Source organism: Procambarus clarkii, chromosome 13 (genome assembly GCF_040958095.1).
Source record: "Procambarus clarkii isolate CNS0578487 chromosome 13, FALCON_Pclarkii_2.0, whole genome shotgun sequence".
NCBI classification, from domain to species: Eukaryota; Metazoa; Arthropoda; class Malacostraca; order Decapoda; family Cambaridae; genus Procambarus; species Procambarus clarkii.
The window spans coordinates 31,249,531-31,274,377 of NC_091162.1; the positions used below are offsets into that span (position 1 = coordinate 31,249,531).

Consider the following 24,847-nt stretch of genomic DNA (forward strand, 5'->3'; position numbering starts at 1 on the left):
ATGGTCAAGTGGATTAAGGCGTCTTGTACATACCAGTTGCGTGGCATCTGGGAGTATGGGTTCGAGTCACTTCTGGGGTGTGAGTTTTCAGTTGCATATTGTCCTGGGGACCATTCAGGCTTGTTCGCATTTGTGTTCCTCACGTGTGCCCCAAAGAATGAGGTGATTTGGTAAAATGCTATGCCCAAGATTACTATCCGAGTGCCGGCGGTGGGGTGGTTCAAATAGCCTCGGCTATCACCTCATTATGTCCGGTCGTGATGGTCAAGTGGATTAAGGCGTCTTGTACATACCAGTTGCGTGGCATCTGGGAGTATGGGTTCGAGTCACTTCTGGGGTGTGAGTTTTCAGTTGCATATTGTCCTGGGGACCATTCAGGCTTGTTCGCATTTGTGTTCCTCACGTGTGCCCCAAAGAATGAGGTGATTTGGTAAAATGCTATGCCCAAGATTACTATCCGAGTGCCGGCGGTGGGGTGGTTCAAATAGCCTCGGCTATCACCTCATTATGTCCGGTCGTGATGGTCAAGTGGATTAAGGCGTCTTGTACATACCAGTTGCGTGGCATCTGGGAGTATGGGTTCGAGTCACTTCTGGGGTGTGAGTTTTCAGTTATATATATATATATACATATTATACATATTATATATATATATATATATATATATATATTATATATATATATTATATATATGTATATTATATATATATATATTATATATATATATACATATTATATATTATATATATATATACAGAGCACCACTTGGTTTCCGAACTTTAGTTATCCGAAACTTCCAGTTTCCCGATTGGGGTTGGGGAGTCATGCTACCCGAACAAAGTTCGGGTAGGAAGGGGTCCACCAAGCGTCACGCCGGCTTGTTGTGGTGGGTGGGCGATGGTCCAGTTTGCCCACTGTGACTTCACAGATTCACGGCCTATTATTCCTATTATTTTGAATTGCCATAAGGCTGGAATGTTCATTCTGTGCTTTTGTTTTACATATCTGCACAATCAAGAAACATCTGTGCACCATGTTGGCTCCAAATGCAGGCATTGCGTCAGTGATGGCTGACTGGTGGGTGGATGGACGATGGAGCTGAGGTGGGAGGCAGTATGAATGAGGGGGGGGGGAGAATCAGTGAGAGAGGGGGGGAGAGAGATGCTAGGAGGGAGGGGGAGGTATGGAGAGATGTTAGGAGGTAGGGAGAGATGCTAAGAGGGAGGGGGAGGTAGGGAGAGATGCTAGGAGGTAGGCAGGAAGGGATGGAAGTAGTGAGAATTAGGGAGGGAAAGGCAGGCTGGCAGGCACAGGCAGGCAGGCAGGCACAGGCAGGCAGACAGGCAGGCAGGCAGGCTAGCTTGCAGGCAGGGAGTGAGTGGTAGTCACGCGGTTGAACCGCGTGACCTTGAGAGATGGGATGTAGGGGGGGCGGGTGGTTTGTTGGTGGTGGGGGTGAGACCGGCTCATTCCCGAAGATAAGCCTAACACACACTACCCGATAGCATGATGGCAGGGGGGGAGGCAGGCTGGCTGGAAAGGAAGCAGGCTGGCAGGCAGGCAGGCAGGCAGGCAGGCAGGCTGGCTGGCAGGCTGGGAAGGAGGCAGGCTGGCAGGCTGGGAAGGAGGCAGGCTGGGAAGGAAGCAGGCTGGCAGGCTGGGAAGGAGGCAGGCAGGCAGGCTGGGAAGGAAGCAGGCTGGGAAGGAGGCAGGCAGGCAGGCTGGGAAGGAAGCAGGCTGGGAAGGAGGCAGGCTGGCAGGCTGGGAAGGAGGCAGGCTGGCAGGCTGGGAAGGAGGCAGGCTGGCAGGCTGGGAAGGAGGCAGGCTGGGAAGGAGGCAGGTTGGGAAGGAGGCAGGCAGGCAGGCTGGGAAGGAGGCAGGCTGGCAGGCTGGGAAGGAGGCAGGCTGGCAGGCTGGGAAGGAGGCAGGCTGGCAGGCTGGGAAGGAGGCAGGCTGGCAGGCTGGGAAGGAGGCAGGCTGGCAGGCTGGGAGGGAGGCAGGCTGGCAGGCTGGGAAGGAGGCAGGCTGGGAAGGAGGCAGGCTGGGAAGGAGGCAGGCTGGGAAGGAGGCAGGCTGGGAAGGAGGCAGGCTGGGAAGGAAGCAGGCTGGGAAGGAAGCAGGCTGGCAGGCTGGGAAGGAGGCAGGCTGGGAAGGAGGCAGGCTGGGAAGGAGGCAGGCTGGGAAGGAGGCAGGCTGGGAAGGAGGCAGGCTGGGAAGGAGGCAGGCTGGGAAGGAAGCAGGCTGGGAAGGAAGCAGGCTGGCAGGCTGGGAAGGAGGCAGGCTGGGAAGGAAGCAGGCTGGGAAGGAGGCAGGCTGGGAAGGAGGCAGGCTGGGAAGGAGGCAGACAGGCAGGCTGGGAAGGAGGCAGGCTGGGAAGGAAGCAGGCTGGGAAGGAGGCAGGCAGGAAGCGATATATGGGTGTTGAAGTGAACTGTGAACCACGTGACCTTTGAGAGTGTGTGTGTGTGTGTGTATGGGTTTGGGGTGGGGGGTGGGGGTGGTGTGTCGGTGGTGGGGGGAGAGGGGGAGGTGTGTCGGTGGTGGGGGGAGAGGGGGAGGTGTGTCGGTGGTGGGGGGAGAGGGGGAGGTGTGTCGGTGGTGGGGGGAGAGGGGGAGGTGTGTCGGTGGTGGGGGGAGAGGGGGAGGTGTGCCGGTGGTGGGGGAGGGACCGGCTGACTCCGTAAGCCTAACCACACTCCACAGACCTGGGACCCAGATTTGTTTCTTAAATGTACAGTACATCATCGTATATTTTAGGCAGGATGTGCCTGCAGGCTGGCAGGAAACATCCAGAGGATGTTTGCCAGACGTCTTAATAATCAGTTAGGAACAATTAAGGACTTTTATAAAGCGGATCAGGACTTCACTTATTGATGAGTACAAACAAAACACGGTCGCATTTACGCCATGAACCTGACGATTTTTTCCTCTAGAGTTTTTTTCATAAATTTTTCGGAAAAATTTCTTTTTACATTTCTAGTTTATTTTTTCCCCTCTATTTCTCGTATACGAACTTACATGTTAACCGACGGGTCTCGTCCCCAAGGGGTTCGGAAACCAAGTGGTGCTCTGTATATATATATATATATATATATATATATATATATATATATATATATATATATATATATATATATATATATATATATATATATAAATATATATATATATATATACACACACACACACATTTACATATATATATTACAATTCGAAGAAAGGGGGATTGAGGTCATAAAAATTACGTAGAGTGGGGAGTCACAGTGGCTCGATTTGGATGTGTACACGTGACAACGAGGCCAGTGTTGGAGCCGCACCCCCTGAATGAGTGACGTTGAGCTCCTCTTTAAGAGCAGGAAGTGTACGAGGGTGATGTCCTGATCACAGTCTAAGCACTGTACGGATTTTGCTTGGCTGTACGGTAGGGACGTACGCACTCGACCAACAACCACGGTTTATGGTGGGTTGCCCAGAAAGGACACGGTACCATAATACCACGATACCATAATAGTAGCAAGCTATGATTTTTACATTTAGGAGAGTGTTATTGTCAGGGAGGGCAGCACAGCATGGTATGATGTTTTGTAGGAAGATGTGGGTATGTCAAAATACACCATACACAATCAAGGTGCTCTCCTTTCCTGCACACTTCATCCAACAATTGTATTAGTTTGGATAGAGAATTTAAACGGCTATCTTATTGACTACATTTTGTGTGCATTTATCAAGAGTACTGAATTCCTTACAATAAATACCACAACATACCCACCATTCAGCAACTGATTGTTTTAAATATGTTAAAACCGGAGTGAGCAGTGGAAATGAGAAGGCCGGGAACTTGAGGGTGCCAGTGTAGCTCTTTCAAATCTTCTTGGCCCTTGTGAACAAAGAGCAGCTGCTGTGGCACATCCTGGTGAAAAAATGTTTATAATGTTTATTACTACATCCTACTCAAATCTTAAATTTATACATCTAAACCTACAGACAACTAATAACAAGAAAACTGAGATTCACATTGGAATGAAATCAACACATTGAAATTAATACAATAGGAAAATTAAATTATGAACCAAGCTAGCACAAACACACACACTACAAACTGTCTGTACGAACACATAAACGAGCTCAAATTATAGGACCTACTACTCGCACCAAAGTGGGAGAGACCTGTCTAGTACCTCACACTACACTTGTTCTAAATGAACACCTCATCACTTCAGAGAATTCCATTACTATTTGTATGTTCCCTTCCACTCACAGCTGGTTTACCAAAAATGCAGACTAAGCATGTGGTATGCTTAGGTATGGTATCAGCAGATTGGGTAGGAGGTACATATTTGTTTATAGTATTTATTAGATATATTAAATTAAAGCATCATAACACTCACCACTGGAAAAGTCAAAATTTTATTACACTTTCTTACACTCTACAACACACTCCTAATATTTTTCAGCTTTCCATTACTTATCCCCATTTAAACCAGGAATGATCCTACTAACATAAATCAGAGGGTGAAGAAATCCGATCCTGTCAAGAGAACAATATATTCTTACAAGTTATACATGTTTGAGTCTTTCTTATTCATTCATTCATTCTGTGTAACTCTTGGATATTTATGAGACGAGAGCAATGGTTGTGGTGTCCCATCTTCCCTACCGTCCTCATCATGAAGCTTTAAAGCTTACAAAGGATATGGCATCCACCACTCTTGTTCAAGTTATTCTAACCATTCTTGTGTCTTGAAATATATTTCACATCATACAAATGCTACTGAATGCATCTCTGCATCAAATCTCTGGATGCAATGAATTGGGGTTTGTCCCACGTATCTCACCAAATCAATATTACACTATACTCCCAAAATATTTAACAGTTACTAAACACTGCACAGTGCAACACATATTTGCAAAACATAACATTTTTACTGGTTACTTGGATATACTGGATTGACAACCAGAAAAATTAGACAGCAGATGCAGCATTTAACCCTTAAACTGCGCATGGTGTATATATACGCCATGAGTAATATGTCCCACATTGCGCATGGCTTATATATACGCCATAGGGTGCCAGGCACGATTCAAATGGTCCGCGGCTACACGGGGTTCACATTAGCTTTCTCAGGGCTCTTGTAAACAGATGCCATTTTTTTTTTAAATCGTGGGCAATAATATTCTCTGGTGTGAGAGCCACAGTACTGTTGGAGCAACCAAGGCTGGCGCACACAGCATGAGTGAACAGCATTGCTGTTTAGCTTGTGACCACAGCATCGCTGAAAAATGTCAAAATAAATATATAACTGCTATTATTTAGCGATGATAGTATTACAGATGACCTCTGATTGTGATAAAAATGACCAGGATTGTGATAATAGCTGGATTGTTGTGATAATTAGCACTGTGGGAGGAGAGATGCTGAGGGACGGAGGGAGATAGCGTCGTTTATTGACTGTGTGGCCACCTATTATTGTCTGCATTCACCATACCAGTTCAGTGGTTCTCTATGGTGAACACAAATGTAGATACTTATATATAATGTGTATTAGTGTAATAACAGCTAAAGGATTGTGTTGGGAGGAGCCATTTGGGTGACGAAGGTGGCGTCTTGTTAGTGCCAGAGCTAACTATATCAGCTTAATTGTACAGTTGTGGTGAACAAAACATCTAGATACTTATACATAACGTCAGCATATAGTGTAATAACACCACAAACGATATTGTTCGGGAGAAATTTTAGTGCGCGTGACCTTGAGTGAGTGAGGGAGGCAGCCGCAAGCTGATTGTATGTAGCGATGACTCTTAGTGCCTGAACTAACTGTATCAGCTTAGTTGTACACTTGTGGTGAACAAAACATCTATATACTTATATATAACATCTGTATATAGGTTAATAAAATAAAAAACAGGATGATGGGAGGAGAAAGTGGGCAAGTGAGGCGTTGTTGAGGGAGTGGCAGTGAGTGGCTGGCTGGTGTGTGGCGGTCACTCCTCGTTGCTTTTCGATTCTCAATACCAACTTAGTGGTTAGTTATGGTGAACAAAACATGCAGATACTTATATATAACCTGTGTAGAGAGTGTAATAACAGCAAAACTATTTGTTTATTGCTTTATGAACATAATAATTGAATCACTAATATGCACATCATACTTTTGAGTATAGCGATGATTCACCCCTTTTATTATATAAATCTATCACACTACTTACTATTGAATAATATTACTGCAAAAAAACTAAGAAAAAATCAATCAGAGACATTGAAATAATTAGGTGATATCATCTTTGTGGCAACTCCCACCTGTCAGCTCGGGTGACGCTGACCGGCTCTGACAACCGCTCTGTCAACGCCCACTTTTTGCCAGACTTCCTCGGCCTATTGCACCCAAAATATGTCGCCTACGTTTTTTTTTTTTTTTTTTTTTTTTTTTTTTTTTTTTTTTGCCCCGTGCTCAGGGAACACAATTAACATTTTTAGAAGACGAAATAATTTTTAAGAATTATTTTTTTCTTGCACACAGGGGTGTAAATCTCCTCAGGACCCCTTAGCAGCATAAGGGTTAAAAGCAGTTCATGAGGTAAGCTAAAATTGTTAACCACTTTCCTACCATATCATCACTATAACTTTTGACCCATTTACTCATCATCACTAACTAGCAGGAGCAATGTTTTTATTATGTTAGAGAACGTAACAGAAGCAGATGAACTTTAACCCTTACACTGCTCAGGGGTCATATGGACATTTACACCCCTGTGCGCAAGAAAAAAAAAATTCAAAAATTTTTTTTCGTCTTCTAAACATGTTAATTTGTGTCCCCTGAGCACGGAAAAAATAAAAAAAAAATCGTAGGTGACATATTTTGGGCGCAATTGACCGAGGAAGTCTGGCAAAAAGTGGGCGTTGACAGAGCGGTCGTCAGACCCGGTCAGCGTCACCCGCGTTGACAGATGGGAGTTGCCACAAAGATATTATTACCTAATTGTTTCAATGTCTCCGATTGATTTTTTCTTAGTTCTTTTGCAGTAATATTATTCAATAGTGTGTATTGTAATATATTTACATAATAAAAGTGGTTAATAATCGCTATACTCAAAAGTATGATGTGCATATTAGTGATTCAATTATTATGTTTATAAAACAATAAACAAATAGTTTTGCTGCTATTACACTCTATACACAGGTTATATATAAGTATTGGCATGTTTTGGTCACCATACCGAACCACTAAGTTGGTATTGAGAGTCGAAAAGCAACGAGGAGTTACCGCCACACACCAGCCAGCCACTCGCTGCCACTCCCTCAACACACGCACTAAACTTTCTCCCCCAACAATACCAGTTGTGGTGTTATTACTCTATATACAGACGTTATATATAAGTATGTGTATATTTTGTTCACCACAACTGTACAGCTAAGCTGATATAGTTAGTTCAGGCACTAAGAGTCGTCGCTATACACAGATGGCGGCTCCCTCACTCATTCAAGGTCACACGCACTAAACTTTCTCCCCCAACAATACCTTTTGCAGTGTTATTACCCTATATACACATATTATATATAAATATCTACATGTTTTATGCACCGTAACTGTACACCTAAGCTAGTAGTGCGCCCAAAGAGCATAGTGGCCACCCTCTAAACAGCTAGAGAAATCGTGCAGACGACGTCACCTCCGTCACCCATATGGCTCCTCCCAGCATAATCCTTTTGCTGTTATTACACTAATACACACATTATATATAAGTATCTACATTTGTGTTCACCATAGAGAACCACTGACCTGGTATGGTGAACGCAAACAATAACAGGTGGCCACACAGTCAGTAAACGATGCTGTCTCCCTCCGTCTCTCAGCATCACTCCTCACACAGCGCTAATTATTACAACAATCCTGCTATTATCACAACCCTGGTTATTTATATCACAGTCATTGGTCATCTGTAATATTGTCATCGCTAAATAATAACAATTATATATTTATTTTGACATTTTTCGGCGATGCTGTGGTCACAAGCTGAACATCAATGCTGTTCGCTCATGCTGCGTGCGCCGGCCTTGGTTGCTCCAACAGTACTGTGCCTCTCACACCTGAGAATATTGCCCACGATTTTTTTTTAAAATGGCATCTGTTTACAAGAGCCCTGAGGAAGCTACTGTGAACCCCGTGTAGCCGCGGGCCATTTGAATCAGGCCTGGCACCCTATGGCGTATATATACGCCATGCGCACCATGGGACATGTTACTCAGGGGGTATATATACGCCATGCGCAGAGTAAGGGTCAAGGTAAATGAAGGGCATATAGAAACTTTCAGTATTAAAAGAGAATTCTGGCTTCTGTCAGAGTTGAACATAACTGGCCAGCGGATGTTTCAAGCGGTGGTTAAAGATCTGAGAATAAATCATATGTGCCAATTACCACTCAACTGTTGAAATATTCTAACCATTCTGCCCTCTAAAACTACATCTTTCATATAAACTAGTGAATATTATATTAACCAAGTCCTTAAGTTTATCCAAGTACAATATGTTCTCAGAAGTTCTGTAATTTGCTACTTAACAGCCATAGCATGACTTAAGTAGCAGTATATTCCTGCATATTATCCACCCCACACTCATACACTCACAGCCACACTTTCTAACTTCAGAATTGCTTTTAAATACATGGATGGCGATATACTAAAGAAATTGTTCACGACTTTTGTTAGGCCAAAGCTAGAATATGCAGCGGTTGTGTGGTGCCCATATCTTAAGAAGCACAACAACAAACTGGAAAAGGTATAAAGACATGCTACTAAGTGGCTCCCAGAACTGAAGAGCAAGAGCTACGAAGAGAGGTTAGAGGCATTAAATATGCCAAAACTGGAAGACAGAAGAAAAAGAGGTGATATGATCACTACATACAAAATAATAACAGGAATTGATAAAATCGATAGGGAAGATTTCCTGAGACCTGGAACTTTAAGAACAAGAGGTCATAGATATAAACTAGCTAAACACAAATGCCGAAGAAATATAAGAAAATTCACTTTTGCAAACAGAGTGGTAGACGGTTGGAACAAGTTAGGTGAGAAGGTGGTGGAGGCCAAGACCGTCAGTAGTTTCAAAGCGTTATATGAAAGAGTGCTGGGAAGACGGGACACCACGAGCTTAGCTCTCATCCTGTAACTACACTTAGGTAATTACAGTCCCGCTCCTGTGCCAGGGAAGTCCACTACGGGCTCACCATAGCTCGTGCTACTTGGAACGTTTTGTTCCCAGTAGCTAAATCTTAAACAACAACAACTCATACACTGGTCCTTTGCACCACAACACCTGTTACCCCAACAAAATCTTCATCAAATTCTAGCATAACTATTATACTGACATAATGCTCTATGTTCAATTTTCTTAATATGGTAAGTTAATCTCTTTAATTACCATATAAATTATTTAAATTTCTCAGTTATAAAGTCACTATTTTCACCTAACATTATACAAATAGCAAAGCCACAGAGTGATACTATTGAGGTCTAAACTTCAGCAATGTAATTCACAATTTTAGTAATTCAAAATTAATCGATATTATAAATACAGCACAGTACAATATCGATACACATGACACTGAAAATTACAATGTATTCCGATTTAAATGTGCAGAGATTCAAACTTGGTGAAATATGATCCAATTCTAAAAACTTTCAAGTTAGTGAAAGTATCTCAGAAATGCACGAGCTAAGAAAAAACGTACGGTGTTCTCCTCGACATCAGCATCAGGGTCTCGCTCCACTCCCAAATCCCACTGAAGAATCTGATTATCTTCACAACCACTAGCTAGAACAGATGCATCACTTGGATGCCACTCGACTGTGGTTATAGGTGCATCATGGTGCTTGAGGACTCCCACTGCATTCCCACTCTGTAATAAAATAAACACAAAGCATATATAGATTAAGAGAATGTAGCAGCATTTAGTGATATGCTAAATATTACTCTCTTACCAAGTTCTCTTTTAACACTTTCATTTTGCACTCGATCCCATCAGTACTAATGGCCACCACCAGATGGGCCCAGAGTGACAGACAAAAGCCGGTTCCAAGATCAGTCCGGAACCGACGCACGACGAATCGTTGAACCTGGAAGAGAGAGTGGGAGTTGGAGCCACCAGGGCTCGACCATAAAGAGGCATTTCATTACATCCGATGCTGGTTTTCTGTGAGGAGGCCCTTGCTAACTTCATTAAGTTAACTCACCAGACAGAAAAAGGAAAATGAGGGCAGTATTAAGAGGCAATGTATTGAACTGGAGAAATATCACAAGTGGAGTACTACAGGGTTCAGTTCTTTCACCTGTGATGTTCATTGTCTACATAAATGATCTGCTAGATGGAATACAAAATTATATGAACATGTTTGCAGATGATGCTAAGATAATAGGAAGGATAAGAAACTAGTTCATTGTAATGCCTTTCAAGAAGACCTGGTCATAATAAGTACAGTGGTACCTCGAGTAACGAATTTAATCCGTTCCGGCGCAGTCATTGTCATGTGAAACCGACGTCATTCAAAACAAATTTCCCCATTCAAAATAATGTAAATACAAATAATCCGTTCCACCCCAAAACAATATGACATTATACACTGGTAATATGATACTGTACATGTAAAATAAATGTTTTGTTTGATTGTTCCCATGTGTACATTCACTTTACCTTATGAAGAGTCGTTGCTGGCTTGAGGGAGACAATCAGGAGGTAGGGATGAGAGGGGTTACGGTGAGGAGGGAGACTCCACCTCTGGGTTAGGCAGGCTCACTCTTTTCGGGAATTTAACCCCACTGGGACCGGGTTGTGGTTCAATATCACTTTCACGTCTCTTCTCACCCTGTCCACAGACCGTATCGAGTGCCATTTGGTGTTGTCTACATTTTAGGATGTCTTTAAACCGAGACAGCATATTGTCATTGAACAAGACCACACAACGTGTTGTCACTGCCTTATCAGGGCGATGCTTTTCCGCGAACATGCCCAATCACTTTTCGAACATGCCCAACCTGTTCCTGATCTCAGTGGACAGGATAGCATCCTCGCAGACTTCCTCCTCCTTCCCCGATGAGAGCTCCTATACCTCCTGTTGCACCAGCTCTTTCTGCAGTTCCAGGAGTTCCTCGGTGGTCAGTTCATCACAATGCTCCTAAACCAACTCCTGCACATCAGCGGCATCCACCTCTAGACCCAATGTGTGACCCAGAGCAACAATATCATCCACTAAAAGAGCGTTCAGGTCATCCACAGGTGCGGATGTGGATGCAGGTGCAGGACTGAAACCTTCAAAATCTCGCTCAGGGACACCCTTAGGCCACAAGTTTCGCCATGCAGAGTGTAAGGGTCCTCCATGACACTCCTTCCCAGGCCTTATCTATCAAACGCATGGCTCCCATGACATTGAACTGGTCTTTCCAGAATTGTTTGAGGGTTAGCTTTCTGGTGTCAATCACATGAACACATCTCTTCAACAAGGCCTTCATGTAGAGCTTCTTAAAGTTAGCAATGACTTGCTGGTCCATGGGTTGGAGGATTGGAGTGGTGTTTGGAGGAAGAAACTTGATGGTGATGAACTGATTCTCAGGGAACAGATCATCTTGCAGTTGTAGAGGATGCGCAGGTGCATTATCGAGCACAAGCAAGGCCTTGATTGGTAACTGCTTCTCGACGAGATAATTCCTCACTGTGGGGTCGAAAACGTCATTTACCCATTCACTGAAGAAAATCCGCGTAACCCAAGACTTCTTGTTCGACCTTCACATCACATTCAGCCGTGTCTTGTGCACCTTAAACGCCTTGAACACTCATGGATTTTCAGAGTGGTAGACGAGCAGCGGCTTGACCTTGCAATCGCCACTTGCATAGGCACAGAGCACGAGGGTAAGGTGATCCTTCATCGCTTTATGGCCAGGCAACGATTGTTCCTCTTGCGTGATGTAGGTCCTCTTCGTCAGTTTTTTTTTCCAAAACAGCCCAGTCTCGTCACAATTTAAAACTTGTTGGGGCAGGAACTGCTCCCGATCAACAAATTCCGGGAACTATGGCACAAAAGCCTCTGCAGCAGCTTTATAAGAGCTGGCAACCTCCCAATGTCGCACAAAATTGTGTATACCGCTCCTCTTCTTAAAATTCTCGAACCTGCCACGGCTTGCCTTAAATACCTTCTCATCTTCAGACGACACTAATCTTGTGTTTCCTCGACGCTATATACTATAATTATATATATACCACTGTATATATATAATTATAGTATATTTTGGTTGCAGTCATTTTTGTAAACATATGTGGTTGAATATGACAAAAAGGGTAAGGAGCCTGATATGGTTGCTATTATTATTGATGCACGAGCCTCCTCTCGTGTTCCCTGCATGTGTGTTGTGACGGTGTCCACCCCTGTATTTCTTCCTTCCCGGCTTAGAAGAGTCATATCTCCGTAGCCTAAGTGTTCTCTAATGCTCAGGGAACATTTTCATGTATGGGAAAGCGTGAAGCGTGATGTAGCTGGCTGAAAAGTGGCCAGCTAAGTTTGAAAATGCAAGGGGCTTACGCCTTTTGAAGCACAGGACGGTGACGAGCCATCCTGTTTTCAGCCAAGACGTCCTGACCCTTCCCGGCACCTGTTTGGCCAGGTGAGGTCACATGCCGGAAATGACCAATGACGAGAGCCCTCGGGCGGTATGACGTCATGAGGCGCAGGGCGGCTGGCGCCTGGGGCGGGAAGACAGTACGTCACGAGCCGTCAGAGAGGGAAGACGCGCTCGAGCGAGCTCCGGGCCTAGAGAGCCCTTACCGATAGATTTAAGCTCCGCTTCGATTCTGCAGACAGTCTGGGAAGCCATCCAACTTCCATGGAGTGCCTGGAGGCAAGGACGGACCGGATTGAAGAGCCTAGAGCCATATCAAGAGTCTGCAGCAGAGGGAACGTTGGGCTGGTGACGTCTGGGACGCCCAATAGAGGACAACGTCTTACACATCAAGCAAGAAGCTAGGGCCGGGCCCAAATCTACTGGCAGTTAAGGCGAGGGGAAGCTGTGCTGGACTGTGAAGAGTCGACAGTGCCAGTGAGTGTGGAGGAGGACGACGACGGAGGTACCTGTCTCCAGTAACCCAGAGAATAGGAGGAGGAAGGCAGTACCTGTTGGATGTGAGCACGGCGAGAACGAGTTACCACGAAGGCGACGGAGGAACCTGTGTGTGTGTGGGAACTGTTCATCAGGAGACCAGAAGCCAAAACCAGGAACCTCAACATCCCTTAACAGAGGACGAGTCAGCTTCGTGGTTGGAGTGAAATAAGGTAGATAATTGTCCCTCCCTTACCCCTTTTTGAGCTAGGCGACTTAGAGTATTTTATATGTTGTGAATATTTCCATTCATCATTTTATTGTCTAAGTGACAGGACGTTAGGCTCGGAGCCAAAAACTCATTTAGGCATGAGTTGGTGTGTGTGAACATTAACGTGGTGATGTTAGTGATCCTGGAAGGGTAGTTGGTGTGCAAGGAGCCACCAACGTACTCTGAAACGCACAACTGATCTCATCGCTGGAGGCGTGGGAAATTATGACGTCTGACAGCTAGAGCCGTCAGCTGATCGTGCTGCCAGAGGCGCGAGGTGTGTGCCCGCGCCGGGGGAGTGGATCCAGTCAGCTGACCGTGTTGCCAGAAACGTGTCATCGAGAAACGCGGCCGCCAGTGGATGATTCCAACATAGACATTTCTTTATGCCATTTGTAAATGTATATATGTTTTTTTTAGTAAAGTTTTAAACCAACTGAGGAGTTTAAGTGAGCCTCCATTCTCTAGGGCTAGATATATTATATACTTATGAGACCATAAGTGACACCTTGCACTGCACGTGACATTGCATCCTTAGCCAAGATAATTAATGAGACCAGTGTCAAGACAGGCAGGTTTGAGTGAGTTATAAGAAGCTTGAACCTCCCCACTCGCTAGGGGTGTATAAGGCCAGCCCTTAGTTGACTGGGGGAGCCCAAGGGCGAGCAGTGGCGCCCGGTACTAAGGGGCTAAGACCTGTGGGACGACCCCAACCACAGGGTGGAAGGGTGGGTGAACACTGACAGTGTTCCACATCATCTAGGAGTTTTGGATATTTGCTGGTAACCTTGGTAACTCCTTTGGCCACGTCAAGTGTCTTAAATTTATCTTTCCCCTTCAAAATGGTAGAAATTGTTGAGGGAGCCCTGCCATACTCCCTGGCAAGATCAGCCACACAAACACCGCGCTCGTGCTTTGCTATAATTTCCTTCTTCACTTCCACAGTGATTGCCTCTTTCTTCCCGTTGCCAACACTTTCTTTCGCAGGCTGCTTCTTCGATGACACCGTGCGTTCAGAATTTTAGTCACAAAACCACAAAAAACAAGCGTTGAATGTAATGAAACGCTATTTTCTGGGTGAGCCCCGAAGGCTCCCCCTGGAGCTTATCAGGCTAATGTATGTTATATTAGACCGAAACATTAGCAAAGGAGTTCAGACTTACCAGGGACCAGCCCCAGAACCTGGTCCCTTCAGAGAGGTTTCAGGGAGCAATGGCCCTGGAAAACCCCCTTGTGGTTTGGATTTTCTTCTGCCATCGACTGGGGTTAGGCAGCTAGTAAGGCAGGCATAGCAAAACAAACCCCACATGGTAAAAAACTAAAACAGACAACCGAACAGAGGTAGAAAGCCCCTATAATCCCGAGGAAACAAGCAAACATCACACTTAACTGCCACACCGATCGTCTGTGTAGCCCTCCCCGCCTCGAGAGGGGGAGGGGGGGGGGAGGCCCTGGACCTCATCGCGCCGGCTGCCTAGCATCAGTTCGGAAACTAAGCTTTAACCAACACTAAAAAAAACGCCGACCGGTGGGATGGAGGGTTGCCAGGGAGCCCCCGGAGCTCACCCAGAAAATGGCGTTTCATTACATTCAACGCTGATTTTCTGTGAGGAGCCCCTGGAGCTCACCCAGAAAATGGTGTTTCATTACATTCAACGCTGATTTTCTGTGAGGAGCCCCTATGGCTTCCTAAAGCTTCATACCCAAAGAGAAGGGAAATAAAGGGCTAACCCAGGTGGCAGCCGCCACAAACTCCATAACGCGAAGCCGAGACAACAAGCTGCAACCTGCAACCCATGGGAACAGGAACGCACAGGAGCAGACGCGCACACAAAGAACGGGCGGCCAGGAACCTGTGCGACCCCCAAATCCTCGCACCCGAAATGAGCCCTAGACGTCACCAACACGGCAGCAAAAGCTGCAAACGTCTGAACGGCACAGGCGCAAGGATAGACCGCAGGCTGGTAGACTTAAAAACTCTGCAGACGACCTGGGAGACCCGAGCCCCGAAACAAAGAACGAGAGGAACCGGATCAACCCAAAGCGCATCCCCAGTCACGGTACGCAGATAACGGCAAAGAGCCACAACCGGACAACATATGACGCACCCCTGGACGAACCAACCAAGCATCAATAACCCAAGGACCCCTCCGGAAAGCAGCCGTCTCGACCGTCGCCAGAAGGACGTATAAAGGCGGCAAACGTACAAACCTCCCACCAAAGAGGAGGAACCAAAAGAGCAGAAGTACCAAAAGAGCAGAAACCCCTGCACTGAAAGAGAGCCGGAAGTTCCCCGACCCGCAGAGGCCCATGCCAACAAAATATGGCCTATGAAAAACAATCTGGAACCGAACGGGAGAGGAGGAGCAGATGAGGAGAAGAAGACAAGAAGACTCCTCTTCACTGAGGAGAAGAAGACAAGTGGGCACCCTGATCAAGGACCAGAACAGCTCAGGCGACGCATGAGCAGGCCGGAGGTGAAACAAAGCACAAGAAAGCGTACGGAACAGGGCGGATGGGATGTTCACACCGAACGCAAGCCGGAACGACTTCGCCAGCGCCGCATGATACGAGGCGACAGTAAGAAGCATCAAATAACAGTCCTGAAAACCCAAGAAAGGACAAGACAACCCAATGCGAAAGAGAAAATAACCTACGAAGGGCAAGAAAATGGCGAATAGAAATGCCAGGAATGCCATACTGTTAAGACGAAGCTTGCAGATGGGACACCATCAACAAAGCCACCTGATCACCATAGAAATGGTGATACACCCGCGTAAAAAAACAGATGCGAAGAGGCAAAGAGAAGGTCGAACCAATCACATACTGGACCGGTCTGACCTGCCGAAAGAGGCGGAGACGCGGGAAAATGCCCTGGCTTCGGACACCTATCAAGCAGCATCTGATAATAAAGCTGGGCCGGCCACCAAGGGACCACGAGGACTACTCTCCTTGGGAATGGACTCAAACCGAGCCAAAACCCGAAGCAACAGCTGGACCGGGAGAAGAGGAACAGGTACCCCCACCTCGACCACTCCTGCCAAAAGGCATCCACAGTGAACACCTCGCAGGTGGGTAAGGACGCCACATAGAATGGGAGACGCCGAGACCACACTGACGCGAGTTGTCCATGGCCAGAAGTCCATACATCTGGCAGAGTCAACGAAACGCGTTGGCGATGACTGGCCAATCCGCGAACAGAAGAATGAACTGAGACAGGCTGTCCACCAGGATGCAGTACACACCCCTGACACAAACCGCATGGCTTGCCAAACCCCGAGAAACCAGCTAATGAGCCACTCGAAAGGACCAACTCCAAAGGTCTGGTTGATACCTGGTTGATGGGGTTCTGGGAGTTCTTCTACTCCCCAAGCCCGGCCCGAGGCCAGGCTCGACTTGTGAGAGTTTGGTCCACCAGGCTGTTGCTTGGAGCGGCCCGCAGGGCCACGTACCCACCACAGCCCGGCTGATCCGGAACTTCTCTTAGAAAACCGTCCAGTTTTCTCTTGAAGATGTCCACGGTTGTTCCGGCAATATTTCTTATGCTCGCTGGGAGGACGTTGAACAACCGCGGACCCCTGATGTTTATACAGTGCTCTCTGATTGTGCCTATGACACCTCTGCTCTTCACAGGTTCAATCTTGCATTTTCTTCCATATCGTTCACTCCAGTACGTTGTTATTTTACTGTGTAGATTTGGGACCTGACCCTCCAGTATTTTCCAGGTGTATATTATTTGGTATCTCTCTCGTCTCCTTTCTAGAGAGTACATTTGGAGAGCTTTGAGACGATCCCAATAATTTAGGTGTTTTATCTCGTCTATGCGTGCCGTATATGTTCTCTGTATTCCCTCTATTTCAGCAATCTCTCCTGCTCTGAAGGGGGAAGTGAGTACTGAGCAGTACTCGAGACGGGACAGCACAAGTGACTTGAAGAGTACAACCATTGTGATGGGATCCCTGGATTTGAAAGTTCTCGTAATCCATCCGATCATTTTTCTGGCTGACGCGATATTTGCTTGGTTATGCTCCCTAAACGTTAGATCGTCGGACATCATTATTCCCAAATCCTTGACATGCTGTTTTCCTACTATGGGAAGATTCGATTGTGTTTTGTACCCTGTATTATGTTTCAGATCCTCATTTTTGCCGTACCTGAGTACCTGAAATTTATCACTGTTAAACATCATGTTATTTTCTGCTGCCCAATCAAAAACTTTGTTGACATCTGCTTGTAGTTTTTCAATGTCTTCAGCAGAGGTAATTTTCATGCTGATTTTTGTGTCATCTGCAAAGGACGACACGAAGCTGTGGCGTGTATTTTTGTCTATATCAGATATGAGAATAAGGAACAGTAGCGGTGCAAGGACTGTACCTTGAGGTACAGAGCTTTTAACATCGCTTGGACTCGATTTTATCTGATTGACTGTTACTCTTTGTGTTCTGTTCGACAGGAAATTGAGTATCCAGCGTCCTACTTTTCCAGTTATTCCCATTGACCTCATTTTGTGAGCTATCACCCCATGGTCACATTTGTCGAACGCCTTTGCAAAGTCTGTGTATACAACATCTGCATTTTGCTTTTCTTCTAGGGCTTCTGTGATTTTGTCATAGTGGTTGAGTAACTGTGACAGACAGGATCTTCCCGCTCTAAATCCATGTTGTCCTGGATTGTGCAATTCATTGTTTTCCATAAAACTAGAAATTTGATTCCTAATCACTCTTTCAAACACTTTTATTATGTGTGATGTTAGTGCAACTGGCCTATAATTTTTTGCCAAGGCTTTACTCCCCCCCTTGTGCAACGGAGCTATATCTGCAGATTTAAGTGCTGCTGGTATCTCCCCTGTATCCAGGCTCTTTCTCCATATTACGCTGAGTGCTCTCGCTACTGGTACTTTACATTTCTTTATGAATATTGAATTCCATGAGTCAGGCCCAGGAGCTGAGTGCATAGGCATATTATCAATTTCTCTTTCAAAGTCTTCCGAGTTTGTGGTAATATCCGTTATATTATCTGCAGCTTGAATGTCATTCATAAAGAAGCTGTCTGGGTCATCAACTTTCATGTTGTTTATTGGTGTGCTAAACATAGCCTCATACTGGCTTCTTAGAATTTCACTAATCTCTTTGTTGTCCTCTGTGTACGTACCTTCATTTGTAATTAACGGTCCAATACTGGTCGAGGTTTTGGATTTTGATTTTGCGTATGTGAAAAAATATTTCGGATTTTTCCTTATCTCTTGTATAGCTTTCTGTTCCAATTCCATTTCCTCAGACTCATATGATCGCTTCAACGTTTGTTCTATTTCCTCAATCTCCCTGCTTAGGCTTGTTTTCCTTGCTTGTGATAGTTGTGTCTGCCGAAGCATTTCCGTTATTTTTTTCCTTCTCCTGTACAGTCGTCTCCGTTCTCTTTCTAGAGTGGTCCTCTTTCTGCCCCTCCTCACAGGTACGTGCTTCAAGCAGACCTTGTAAGCTTCAGCTGTCAGTTGAGCTATTCCCTGTGTGGGAGTTTTGTCGCTTAAGACCGTCTCCCATTGAATGGTTGCAAGGTCTACATTTATTTTTTCCCAGTCAATCCTCTTATTGTTGAAATTGAATTGATTGAATATTCCTTCTCGCTTGTTGGGTCTCTTAGACCTACTACCGTTATTTATGCTAGTTCGCACTTCAATGAGCTTATGGTCTGAGTATGAAGTATCTGAGATTGTGATATCCCTGATTAGTTCATCATTGTTTGTGAATAACAAGTCTAGTGTGTTTTCGTTCCTAGTTGGTTCTGTAATCTGTTGATTGAGCGAGAATCCCTAGGTCCTCTCCTAGGTCAAAGACCTAGGAGAAAACTCCGTGGTTCCGGCAATGAACCACCGGAGAACAGTCTGAATGAAGCTGGATGATAGAGCACCGAGCGACCCGAACCCTCCAAAGCACAAACCAGACAGCCATGAACTCCCGAACCGTGCTGTGAGCTTGACTAACGGACAGACCCCACCATCCCCGGCCGACCTGGTGAGCACTGGTCACAAAGCCCCAGCCAAGAGATGACCCATCTGTAAACACATCAAGCGAAGGCTCGGGGAGGTGCCAAGGCATGGAACCCCGAAAACCCCAAAGAGGATCCTGGTGACGCAGCACTAACACATGATCTCCGAGGATGAACTCAACGATTGCAAGAGAGGCGGAAGGGGAGTCCCCGAAGGAACCAAACAGATGCTGAAGCAAAACCCGACCCTGCGGGCAGACCAGCACGTCGAATTTCAGACTCCTGCACAACCTCTCGAGGAACCGAGTGACCCAGAACCCCCTCATAAACAGCCGAAGGCAGGACCACAGCCGCAGCAACGCTTCTGGAGGGAAAGACAAGGAGCGGCTCAAGAGCCCTAAACAAGACCCAGCCAGGTCTGAACCTGGGATGTTAACAGATGGAACGACTTCCAGATCACCAGGAAACCGAACCCGGCGATCTGGAAAGACCACATCCCTAGCAAGCAGACAAGAAGACCGAATGGGAGCCAACACCAGCCAGTCGTCGAGGGAGGCCAGGCACCGAATCCCGAGCAGACGCGGACAAGGCACCAAGATCCGGTAAAGATGCGTAAATACACCAAGTGCCAATAACAAACTAGGGACGGCAACAAAAGCAGCAAGCCTGAAGCCCCACCACCAACTGTGCCAGTTCCAGAACCCAGGAGAGGAGCATGCCAAGAAATGACCCGGAGGTCCAGGGCCACCATCCAGGCACCCGGCCCCAACAGAATCCGGACCGGAGACAACTGTCCTCCGAATAGTGCAAAGAATCCAGGGCGCAGACTGAACAAGTCCAGAAGAGCTGCAGATCCGCAAGGCCCGTGTCTGCAGAGAGCAGACGGGAACCCCAGAAGGATAGGGGCGGATCGATCACGTCCAAAAAAAAACCGCTCCCACCAAGATAACATGACGAAGCACAAGGGAAGAAGCCCACCCCGCCAGCCCCGAACCCCCAAAAGGGGGAGAAGCCGTCCACCGCCACCAGAGGCCGGAAGATAACCAAAAAACCAGCGTTGAATGTAATGAAACGCCATTTTCTGGGTGAGTCCCGGAGGCTCCCCGGAGCTATCCCAGGCTGATATGCTAATGTCAGACTTTGGCATCAGTCATGTGTATGGAGTTCTTAGGCCTACCGGGGACCACGGCCAGAACCGGGCCCCCTCAGAGAGGCAAGGGGAGCAATGGCCTATAGAAGCCCCCGTGTAGTTGGAAGCATTCTATGTCTGCCATCGACCGGAACAGGCACCCAGAAAGGTAAGCGCCCCAAAACAAACCCCTATTCTGGTTAAAATTGCTACCTAAAACCGAACTAGTGGATAGAACTCCCCAACCGAAAACAAGCAAACTAGTGTGACGTCACACACTGCCGCGCCGCTGTCTGCGCAGCTCCCCCCTCCCCGGGAGGGGGAAGGGGGAGCCCCAGACCCCCCGCGCCGGCTACCCACACCTCAGTTCTTGAGGCTGGATGTCAAAAACGCGAAAAACCGCCGACCGGAGGGAGGGAGGGATGCCGGGGAGCCTCCGGGACTCACCCAGAAAATGGCGTTTCATTACATTCAACGCTGGTTTTCTGGGGGGAGCCCCGTCGGCTCCCCGGAGCTAACTACCCACAGACAGAAAAAGAGGGACTTACCCAGGAGGCGGTCGTCGCTCACCCCTCAACTCGAAGCCGAGACAACTGGCTGCAACCGCCGACCCAAAGCAACACAGGCCCGACGAGGCCCAGGGACATTCACAAGGTAACGAGCAGCCAGGACCCTGTTCGACCGCCAAAATCCCCGCGCCCGAATATCAAACCAAGACATTCCCAAAGACGGCAGCCAGAGCCGCGAACTTACGAACGTCATGGGCACGGGGATAGATCGCAGGCTGGCTGGACCTAATAACCCTGCGGACGACCTGAGAGACCCGATCCCGCGAACAGGGAAGAAGGGAAACCGGATCAACCCACAGCGCGTCCCCGGACACAAACTGTGGCGCGCAAATAACGGCGAAGCGCCGCAACCGGACACAAAACATGATGCACCCCCGGCCTGACCAACCAAGCATCAACCACCCATGGACCCCTCCGGAACGCAGCAGTCTCATTCTTCGCCAGAAAAGAAGGAGACGGCTGCAAACGAACAAAACTATCACCACGACCAAAAGAGCAGAAACCCCTGCGCCGGAGGAGAGCATGAAGCTCCCCTACCCGACCCCCAGAGGCCAAAGCCAACAAGAAAAGTGCCTTGGAAAAACAATCCTGGACCGAAGGGGCCACAACGAAACGAGGAGATGAAAGGAAAGCGAGCACTCTGTCCAAAGACCAGGACGGCTCAGGCGACGCATGAGCAGGCCGGAGGTGAAACAATGCACGAGACAGCTTGCGAAACGGCGCAGACGTAACATCGATACCGAAAGCAAGCTGAAGCGGCTCCGCCAGCGCCGCACGATACGAAGCGACAGTGTTAGGCATAAGATGACGGTCCTGAAACAACCACGAGAGGAAGGACAAGACCACCCGAACAGACAAGGAGCTAAGACGACGAAGACGCAAAAAGAAACGGAAGGACCGCCAGGAAACTTCATACTGCCGCCGAGAAGAAGCCCTCAGGTGGGACACCAACAAGGAGGCCACCTGATCACCATAGAGATGATGATAGACTCGAGTCAAAAAAACCATACGCGAAGACTCGAGGAGAAGATCGAACCAGCTACGTGACGTACCGGCCCGATCTGCTGAAAGAGGCGGAGCCGCGGGAAAACCCTCGGGTTCGGACACCGAGCAACCAGCGCCTGAAACCAAGGCTGGGCCGGCCACCAAGGGGCCAGAAGGACAACTCTCCCCCGGTAAGTCTCTAAGCGAGTCAGGACCTGGAGCAACAGCCGAACCGGGGGAAAGAGGTACAGGAACCCCCACCTCGACCAATCGAGCCGAAAGGCATCGACCCCGACGGCCTCGCAATCGGGGAAGGGCGCCGTATAAACTGGAAGACGCCGCGACCACGCCGACGCGAAGAGGTCCACCTCGGGGCGCCGGAACGTCTGGCAAAGCCAACGGAAGGACTCGTCGTCGACCGTCCACTCCGTGGAGAGGGGAACGAAGCGAGACAGGGCGTCGGCCAAGACGTTGGACACGCCCCGTACGTGAACCGCCAGGAGAGCCAAACCCCGAGAACTCAGCAGACGAGTCACCCGAAGCGACCAACCCCAAAGAGACAAGGACCGCATCGAACCCCCGCGGTTCAGGCAATGAACCACCGGAGAGCAGTCCGAATGGAGCCGAATCGTCGATCCGCGGGCCACCCGAATCCTCCCCAGAGCAAACCACACTGCCGCGAACTCCCGCACCGTACTGTGAGCTCGACGGAAGGACGGATACCAACGCCCCTAGCCGGCCTGGTGAGCACTGGTCACAAAACCCCAGCCGAGAGACGACACATCCGTGTACACATCGAGCGAGGGCTCGGGTAGGCGCCAAGGCACTGAACCCCGAAAAACCCGAAGAGGAAGCCGGTGACGCAGCAACCGACGCAAGGCCCCCGGGGGTCGAACTCTGCGATCGCGAGAGAGGCGGAAGGGGGAACCCCGAAGGAACCAGAACAGCCGTCGAAGCCAAACCCGACCCGGCGGGTAGACCACCATCGCGAAGTTCAGGCTCCCGCACAGCCCCTCGAGCAACCGCCGGGTGACCCGAGGGCCCTCCAGAAACAGACGAAGGCGGGACCGCAGCCGCAGGAGAGACTCCGGAGGGAGAGACAAGGAGGCGGTTCGAGAGTCCCACACGAGACCCAGCCAAGTCCGAACCTGAGAGGGAACCAGATGGGACTTCCTCCAGTTCACCAAGAACCCGAACCCGGCGAGCTGGGAAAGAACCAAATCCCTGGCTAGCAAGCAAGCTGACTGGCTGGGAGCCCAAACCAGCCAGTCGTCGAGGTAGGCCAACACCCGAACACCTAGGAGACGCAAACGAGCCACCACAACCCGTGTAAGGCGTGTGAACACGCGAGGTGCCAGGTTCAACCCGAACGGGAGACAACGAAAGCGGTAACTCAGACGCCCCACTACAAAACCGAGCCAGTCCCTGAACCGCGGATGAATCGGGACATGCCAATAAGCGTCCCGGAGGTCCAGGGACACCATCCAAGCTCCCGACTCCAAGAGGAGCCGAACCTGAGACAGCGTAGTCATCCGAAAGGAGGGGCAATGAACCCAGGGGTTCAGACGGGACAAGTCCAGAATGAACCGCAGGTCCGCGCAGTCCCGTTTCGGAACCGGAAACAGACGGGAAACCCATCTGAGGGACGACGTCGGTTCGACGACGCCCAAGCGTACCCACTCCAAGACGACTCGACAGAGCGCAGGGGAAGAAGCCTGCCCTGCCAGCCCCGAACCCCCAAAGGGGGGAGGGGCCACCCAACGCCACCGCAGGCCGCGAGACACGACCCGAAAGGCCCACGAATCGTGGGACCAGGCGCGGGCGAACAGCGCAAGCCGCCCCCCCATCGCCCCGTCAAAGGGGCAAACCGCGAAAGGGCCGGCGACCCTTACGAGACCCAGAACCCCGCACAGCGCGAACACCGCGCCGACCAGACGAGGGAGGGTCCGCAGGAGGAGCCAACCCCAAACCTGACACCAGAGGCCTACCACGACGAGAGGAACCCCGAGCCCTGGCACGACCTTTCCGGGAAGACCCACCCCGGGACCCCGGGAAGACCCACCCCGGGACCCCCGGAAAACCAACAAGTCCGACATCGGACGACAAGCCGCCGACGCAGCCTGAATAAACTGCGCCACAGCCGACTCCCCAAACAGGAGAGGACAAAAAGGTGAAGAACGCCTAAGAGCCAGAGCCCAAGCAGATTCCACGGAGGAACCCAGCACCGCCTGCCGACACGCGAGACGGGAAGCATAGAACAGGGAAACCGCATCCCGCAAAATCGGCGTGAACAGCTTCAACAAGGCAGCCGACGAACGCGCAGCCGAGGACAAGGTGCTGGACCCCGGGACTGACCCAAGCGTCCCCACATCCTCCACGAGCCAATCCGAAGACAGCTCCAGGAGGGAAAAGAACCGCAAGGCCGAACACAAAAGGCCCCGAGCGCGCAAGTCCTCCGCCACGAGCGCCGCCGAAAGGGAGGGAACCTGCACATGGAGCTGAATAACGCCCACATCGTTAAGGGTGTGGGGCAAACAAGCACTCATTCAGGTACTCAAGTTCACCCCCCAGGAAAACCTGAAGCACCGTGGAAGCTTCCCGCCACTCCAGCGTGCGGGAACGACAGAAAGAATGCCAGGAATCCAGACCAAACAAGGGGCAGTCTGCTAGCCAGGACGACTCTGGAACCTCGTAACGGAGCCAGAAAGGGAACGAAGTCCCAAACCTGAACGTGGACTGATCCATTTCCGAGGCATAATCCGGGTCACGCAGGAGGTAAGCTGCAAAGGCCGCTCGCACCACACCAGGTTGGATGCGATAATCCGAAAAC

General features: G+C 48.7%; 1 protein-coding gene across 1 annotated transcript in view; it reads right to left on the minus strand.

The window, feature by feature from the left end:
- The window catches only part of l(2)09851 (WD repeat-containing protein 1 l(2)09851), a 201,618-nt gene that overhangs the window by 10,227 nt on the left and 166,544 nt on the right, over positions 1-24,847 (minus strand). The window contains exons 7-8 of the mRNA XM_069323846.1: positions 9,727-9,894; positions 3,770-3,910 (exon numbers count right to left, since the gene is read on the minus strand). Coding sequence (XP_069179947.1) covers positions 3,773-3,910; positions 9,727-9,894 — 306 coding nt within the window. The 3' untranslated portion in view covers positions 3,770-3,772. The remainder of the gene's footprint in view (positions 1-3,769; positions 3,911-9,726; positions 9,895-24,847) is intronic.